The following is an 8,490-nucleotide window of genomic DNA, read 5'->3' on the forward strand; positions in this document are numbered from 1 at the left end:
ACTGTTTACACTTCACTGCAGTGTTCAATGTCTGATATTAATATATGATCAAATTCATTAACAGTGGTATGCTTTATAATAGAAGTAATATGCTTGAGTAGTAGGAAGTTAGCAAGTGGTGTCTGGTTATCATTTTTAAAATGTGTTTAAAAATGGTTCTTTTGAATTTTAGGCCAATTTTATTTTAAATGACTTTTAGCAATGCAATCAAATGATGAGTCGGGATGTTGAAAATCACAGTTTATATAGAATTGTTAATTCATACTGGAAGCGGATGGAAATGCAATGTATAATTCTGGAATACAGCATTACTTTTTTAATTTTTTTTATTGTATATTGTAATTAGAAGGATTGCTACAAAGTGATGGATGGAATTACAAGTTTGCATGCATCAAAATCAGGAAAGTACTCGTTCTTGTTCTCGGCATCTGTTTAGACATTTAAACAAATGAAACTGCACAGAAATGTATATGTTTTAATATCCTGAATTAAAGTATTGGTTGTTTTAGTCGTACTTGTTATTATACAATTACACTAGCTCTTTATCTCACTTTGTAATTAGTTTGGGATAAATGACTTAGGTTACCATGGGACATCCGAGAGCCGTTCTGCAACACTGCAAATGCACTGCATTATTCATTAGCTCGTTCATTGTGTGACGGGCAGAGCACTTGCATGGAGCTACTACACCACCAGGTATGCTTATTTTCATATATCCATTAGCAAAGAACGTCAGTATCTGGAATAGTTTGACCTGATATCCCAGTCTCAGAGTAGCACATGTAATGTTTGGTTCCCCCCAAGTAATGCATATAGACATGTGTTCAGTAAAAGTGCTTATTTCTTGTGCTAGAGGAATGACATCTGTACTGGAGGATGGCTTGATAAAAACGAGCTCGATAGAGCAGGTTGTGGCTCCTCTGTCCACTCACCTGTGTCACCTCATCCTGCTGTGCGGGAGCGAGACTGGACTCCACGAACTCGTCCCACTGGAAGCTGCCGCTAAAGCCGTGGCCAAAGCATCCAAAAACATGGCAGCTGTAGCAACCAGGTCAGTTGCATGCATTTGTTTTCTACCAGGGTAGAAGGTGAAGCATATCAATATTTACATTATAAAAACAAATTTCACTCAGGCAATCTTCCACCTGATTGTTCCATATAATGTGATAATATAATTTACATCTATAAATAAAACTTAATCTGCTTCGGCACATTCATTCCATTTTTCATTTGCACATTCTACACATCCATTTTGCACATAACTACTACATCTATATATGTTATTCTATCTATTGTGTATTTTCTATATTTTTTATTATTGTATGAATTGTATTTAAATGTAATTTCAATTACATTTAATGTAGTTAAAATGTATAGATTTTTTATTAGTTATATTTCTTTTTACCACCCTTATCCCCATGTATGTCTATACCTTTTTTCTGCACTGAAAGCTCTTGTCACTGCGTGTGTGTGTGCGTGTGCGTGCGTGCGTGCGTGCTTGTTTGTGTGCGCGCGTGTGTATGTAAACATATTTGGCAATAAATTTCATTCTGATTCTGAAATGTTGCCTTATGAAAACAAAAGTGGGGGAATTACTATAGTACATGTAAAAAAATAAAAAACACTTTTTTACTTTATATACAAAAAACGAACAAACATTAGCTTGGTACCATGTGTGGGGAAAAAACAAGGAAATACCATGCAACTTTTGTGTTCGATGGTATACCGGGTCCACAGAGGGTTGATATTCACGTTATTCCTCATATCCTTGCATTCAGGCTAGTGGCAGATACTGAAGACGAGGTCCTGAAAATGGAGATGGATCCACTTGTGGAATGTCTGACTGTTTCAGGTCAACATGTGCTCCTGGCCACCCAAAAGCTCAGCATACAACCAGAGGTCATAGAGCACAGAGAAGAACTCATCGAAGCCACTCAAAACGTGCTGTTAGGTGTGGTCAAGGTAACACATCTTTTGTGCTGTAAAGGAAAATAACTGTATTCTGAAATTAAGTTATGGGTCGTACTGTACAGTAGGCTTACAGTATATCAGGGGTTCTCAGCTCTAGACTTCAGTGTTTATTTTCTTTAGTCCTTGATCAAACTCACCTCAGATCAGACTTTTGCTGTGCCCGAAAAATCGCTTCCCTATACCCTTAAATAGGGCACTTGAGGAGACAAACATTTGAAGTGGTGACCATAGTGGACGATGGCCCTGTCCCAAATGGCACCCTAAGCACTCACGGCCTTCCTACGAGTCCACACTTTTGTGACGTAACGCCACTTTAACTGTCGGGAAGAAGTCTGTTGCGGAGCTCGCTTCAGTGCAGGCTCGGCACAAGAGCGCATCGAGGGGGCAAATCGACCGCAAAGTGAGACCTAAAACCCTTCTGAGACCTAAAATGACCAAATGGGACACCCTAAGGTCTCATGAACTTAACGGACACGCACGCGGCAGCCATTGTAAGTCCACAAGACCGAAAGTGCATATGAGGTGTGCCATTTGGGACAGGGCCATTATCGAATGCACTCATTTAATCCCACAATGCACCGCAATAACGAGTGTACAACTGAAGTACGCTCAACAGCTAGAGAATACTCATAATGCACTGTGAGAGTCGTGTGCTGAATGAATTACCGCGTCTGACCAGAAGTTGAATCATCCATCCATTTCCCAAACCGCTGGTCCAATGTGGCTACAGTGTAATCTCATACAGGTAAAAAGTCTTTTTAATTGATTATTTAATTGTTTAATTAAGGTTTATTCAAAATTTCCATGACAGAGTTCAAGATCATCATTTCCATCTTACTACTGGAGCTGCCAGTTTGCAGTTTCAAATGATTATTAAACAGCAAAGCTGAAACTATCCAAAAGTGGCACTCAGTGTCCGAATTTACTCACCCGTTTTCATTTACTCCCTCAAGTCAACTATATTAGTGAAGTAATGTAGGGAATAGTGAATGAGGGAATAGGGGTGGTTTTGGACACTTATTCATGTGTGTTTGATTAGGGATGGAAGGAAAGTGAACCTTGAGGGCCAGAGTTAGGACCCTAGCCTACATGTTTGTGTCCAGACGGTAATTCTTATTCTGTGAAACGACCTGCAAAATTCACATGGGGAATTCATAGTTTATTTAGAGTTGTGCTGCAACCCTAGCCGTAAATCTATCCCTAACCCTTAAACATTAAACAGGAACTTTCAATCAAATCTTTTGAGTTTTGCAGAAAAAGGTTTACCATCTAAACACGACTGGCTTACATGATTGAAATGCCCCCAATTCCCATTGTTTTTTAACTATAAGATCCTCCTGGTTGAAGATGATGCAACTATAAGGAAGATCACAGCAGTTGCTGACTGGCTTCTGCAGTGTCTTTCTCAAGTTGGAGCTGCTGCGAACATCTCGTCCTTATTAAAAGCATTTCAAGTATACTCAAAGGCAATGCTGTTTCTTCACAAATTAGTGGTGGAGAGAATTCAGGAACTGCGTGACGGCAAACAGCAAGAGCATTTGAGAGCTTCTCTGGAAACCCTGAAAAAATGTGTTTCCATGCTGCACACCGCCATGTACACAACCATCAAACATCCACACAGCGAAGAGGCTCAGGGTGCAAAGCAGTACATCTTAAACCAGGTGGATTCAACTGTAACTGACATCATAACCACACTCAAGAGCAACTGTGAACCAGCTTCCACAGATTCATGTGGATACTACACTGATATACAGAACAAGATACTAAGACTGCTGTCTGACCCTGCTTCTGTTAAAGATGGTGGGTTTGATGTTATGCTTCATGACCTAGTGTTTCACAGCATGGCGGTAGCAAACACGTCTCGGAGGGATATTCAGTTTGAGGTTGCTGCACACTCCAAGCAAGTCCTTCAGCTCTGGTCAGAGATATCACAACACATGAAATATTGTGATGATCAACAGCTTGTAAAATCATGTGCTTGCCTATTGCAGCAAATCCACAAACTTGAAGATGCTGTGGTAAAAGCCACCCAGTTGCAAGTAATGAACATATTTGTCACAAGTTCAACTCCCTTGGTACAGTTGGTGCACACCGTAGGCTATACTTTCCAGGATGAGCAAGATGATGATGGGTTGGATGTGGAAACACTTCGTGTGCAACTGGAATCCTTCACGGCTCATGCTAACAAAATATCGGAGGTGGCTGGCTTCATCTCAGCTTTAGCGTGTGATGAAAAGAGTCTTGAAGGTGTAGAGAACTCAAGGGGATGCATTATGAGACTGAGACATGCAATCGCAGAACTTGTACAAAATTTTGAGGAAGACCAGGTGTGTTCAAGTGAAGCTCTGGAAAAACTAAAAGAGATGCATCAGAGATGGTCAGAGGAGATGGAGCAGCTCTTGCATGCTTGTAGTAGCATTATAAACGTGAAGGACTTTGTCTGTGTTGCTTTGCAGGAGATGGAGAGCAACTTCAAGGGGTGCATTGAGGCACATAAAGATGAGGATGCACAGTTTCTCACAAAACAGGCAAGCATGCTCATTGGCCATATGAGCTTGGTTATCCAGCTCGTGAGAAGACATGTCAGTAGGAGTGACAATCCAATCTACCGTAATGGACTCCTGGTTCTGATAAAGCAAGCGGAAGGATCTGCTGCTGAAGTTGCAAGCTGTGTCACAGATATATATTCTCACACCAGTCTTAGCAACGAGGCTTTCTCATTGCTTTCTACTAGTGTCTCAACAGCTTTAAAACACTTTGAGATTCTACGTGAAGGACTTGATGGTTTGCAGCATCCACATCTTCTCAGCCCACTTCGGGAGGGGGCACGCCAGTCTGCTGGTGCTGTACCATGTACTACGCCCGTTTCAGAACATGAAAGCTCAACTTCAGACTCTGAGAAAACAGAATATTTAGTGCAAAGTTCCACTAGTGAAGAAATCCCATGTCAGCTTGAAGTTGGTTTGGATAATCAGGCTGTTCAAACAATAATAGACCATGTTGTGTCAATCACAGAAGAAGCATGGATTGCACCTGTCGTCGAATCTAAAGCTGCTGTACAGCTCTATAATATTGAGATGTTGCCTCTTTTGTGTGAAGTTGTCTGCATGACCAAAGGTAAAGATGTAGAGGCTCTCAACATGGCTTGCACTGGAGTTCTAGGACTCTCAAATAGCTATGCCCAAGCTACAAGAGAAGCCATCAGCGTCATAGACGCAGCCGATAATGAAGAAGTGGAAGGTCTGCGGTCCAAACTCATGTCATTGACACCCTTGCTAGTTCAGACAGCGCAGGAAACAGCCATGAGCTCAGCCATGGGTACAGATAACATTTATAAGCACAGTACGCAATTCTCTGACCTCATTAAAAATGTGCGGAAGATACTGCTGCCAGTGGCTGGGATGTGGTACCACGCTGTATCCTCTATGTTTCAAAACTATGTACCAAATATGTTGGAGTCCATCACACAGGAACTCACTGAGGTCATGTGTTTATGTGCAGATGCCGTGCAACTTGTGACATCAGCAGATATAAAGTTGATAGGTGGGTGTCATGAGAGTATAGGGTCTTTGCAGAGCAAGCTCCAAAAAGCTCAAACCAATACTAAGAACCTCACAGACATAGTGGGTTCAAGACCAACTCGAACTGATGAGCTTGATGGTCACTGCATGCTTTGGGCCTTGTCTGTCCAAGTACTGTTGAACTCATTGGATAAGATGTTGGGAACTACTACTACTGATGGTAAGGGACACCTAATTACGCATCAAATGACACCCCAGAAATGGTTGGCAGTGATGTCCGAGAATTCACTTCGTATACAAGAAGCCGCAAGATTGTCTTCTCTGAACTGTCGAGACAGCTATAAAGTAAAGCTGCTTGGAGAGCTACAAGAAGACGTGAAGATGCTTATGGACTCCTATCTACTTGCTGCTGAAGGGGTTAGTACGGTGTCCCTCTCAAGTGCCCTGATGCTGGCAAAGTCAGAGCTGCTTCAGAGACAGCTTCAGATTAAAATGAAAGCGCTGTGTTGTCTTTTGAGCAAAGTTAACCAAGATTATGTGATGGCCATTCAAAATACTATTGCTTTGGCATGCTCGGTCCAAACTAAAGACAGTGACATGGAAACTGAAGATAAACTTGCACAATTTGAAAGTGCTGCAGAGTTGCTCATGCAGAATGTTAAAAGCGCAGCAGAGTCCATCGAGGACTGCTTCAACTTCATTAGAGACCCAAAGGAAAGGTCCAGTCTGAGATTCATTAATGACCACTTGACTTTTCAGATGTCAGACATTGTGAGTAGAGCCAGATTGATAGCAGAGACGCAAACTCTTGGAGACACTCTCACTCTTGATGTTCACTCACAGTGCTGGTCAGCAAAGGCACATTACCTTGTTGAAGAACTCAGTAAAGTTGATGGTATTCTTATGGTCACAAAGGAACAGATCAAGTGTGGCTTGCAGGGCAAAGAGTCTAGTGGATTTGTCATGTCCCGGACACAAAAGGCAACACTACATCCTATTTCCACAAATACTCAAGTTCCTATTAAAAGCAAACCAAGTACCAGTGTCCCAGATGTGTCCAATCAGGAACCAAAGAAGGTAACACAATTGTTTATGAATCATGTTATTGTACATGAATGGACAACAATTTAGACTAAGCCATGTAACATATAATTTATCTACCCTAGGAAGAGACATCCCAGAAGAGCCCAAGATTCACCTTAGTAGGTACAACTCTCTCTTACACGTCTCTCTTTCTGAAATGGGAGACTGAGAAGTGGGATGACAAGGGTAACCAGATTGTCAAGGTGACAAAAGAAATGGCAGATAAACTCTATCACATGGCCCAGTACCTAAAGAAGAAAGGGCCAATCCAGGTCAGAAGCTTTTAAAGTTTTGTTTTGAACAAAGGTTATGTTCCCATATTGACAAAAGTTTGTTTCATCTGTAGACTAAAGATGCTTTTGTAACATCTGCTAAAGATCTCGTCTCAAGTGGCCAGTCGATCACCCAGTTTGTGCGTGTAATAGCGGACCACTGTTTGGACAAGCATTGCACAGATGAGCTCTGTGTCATTGCAGAGCAGATTCTTACCATTTCCAACCAACTAACCATCATATCTAGGTGAGAGATAATCAATAGCATATTAATCTCCCTGAATCCCAACAATTCTCTTTCATCCTAGGTCTACATCAGACCAAGGTCCTTCAGGTCTACATCACTGACAAATTCAATCTTGTTTAAACGGCAATATTACCAATAAATTAAACATGCAAAAATCTCATGTGACCCAAGGGGTGCATGGTGTCTCTCCAGTGTTAATGCAGTTACTCCTGGGTGCAAATCATCAGATGAGATCCTGGTGAAGAACGCACAGAATCTACTCCAGACAGTTATCCAAGGAGTACGAGCTGCAGAAACTGCTTGCATCAGGGTAAGAAAAAGCGTTACTCTAAAAGTAGATTTAGGGAGCAAAAGGTTCACTCTGGTGAACAGACCAGGCAAATAGGAAACCAAAGCATGGTGCATAACACCAGGGAATGAGTCAAAAGTAGTGGTGTCTATCTTCTCTTGTGTGTTATCTGGCATGTTCAACTTTGATATTTTCAAATTTTAAATGGCTCTATCTGACTTTACAGGGTTTGAAACAACCTGAGCCAAACTCTGAAGCAGCAAAAGCAGCAGCTTTCTGTTTCCAGTGGAAAAAGAGTCTCCTTATCCACCGAGCTCAAGAACAGCTCAACCCTGAAACCGATGATTTGGGGCTACGTAGGACCTCCCAGCATTCAGCGGCTCCCAGCCTCGCTCCACCCATCAATGTGTTGGAGAATTACAAACGAATAAACATGAAATAAACGGTCTTAATTTTTGGTTGTATTCTGTTGTTATTATATAGTGAGAAACCATAGAGCCTGCACAGAATGGCCCTCATTTATCAATCTTGCGTCGAAACGGGCGTATATGTTGGCGTAAGATTATGCTTACACTCCTCTCACCGCCTGATTTATGAAGCTGTGCGTACCTTTGAAATTCAGGTGTACGCAATACATGCCTCTTGATAAACGATCGTCATTAGATTAACACGCCCCTATATATTCACGTCTCCGCCTCCCCCACGCCCTCATTTTACGCCATGGACACACGGAAGACGGCAAAGAGGAGAAACTTCTCCGGTGGAAATCCAGTTTAAATCGCTGGTTGGTTGAGCAAATTACCTTCACAATGCATTATTTTACAGCACGTGTTTTGAAACTATTAGCGTTGAAAAGTAATTAGACGTCACATGTAATGGGGTGTAGGCTACAATGATGATGTGAATTATTGGTAACTTGATTGTTTTTTTTTTGCTGTTTTTTTGTTGTTGTTTGTTTGTTTTTTCAAACGTTAACTTATTGTATTATTATTATAACAAATGTGAACTGGAAAGACTGAAATGTTGTTGTTATAATAAAAAAATAAAATAAAAAAATGATGTGAATAATTGCATGACAATTTGTAATATTCTTCTTATTAGTATTAT

General features: G+C 41.2%; 1 protein-coding gene across 1 annotated transcript; it reads left to right on the forward strand.

Annotated features, from left to right (window-relative positions):
- Positions 1–857: 857 nt before the first annotated feature.
- On the forward strand, positions 858–8,181 carry LOC307010568 (uncharacterized protein; the record flags this gene model as incomplete). Its single annotated transcript, XM_079635355.1, has 7 exons — positions 858–1,051; positions 1,779–1,962; positions 3,303–6,569; positions 6,659–6,847; positions 6,922–7,094; positions 7,266–7,404; positions 7,610–8,181. 7 exons carry the CDS (start codon positions 858–860, stop codon positions 7,823–7,825), a joined length of 4,362 nt encoding a protein of 1,453 aa, XP_079491481.1. The 3' UTR covers positions 7,826–8,181.
- Positions 8,182–8,490: the final 309 nt, after the last annotated feature.

Source organism: Phoxinus phoxinus, assembly GCF_949152265.1.
Source record: "Phoxinus phoxinus genome assembly, chromosome: 14".
In the NCBI taxonomy this organism is placed as follows: Eukaryota; Metazoa; Chordata; class Actinopteri; order Cypriniformes; family Leuciscidae; genus Phoxinus; species Phoxinus phoxinus.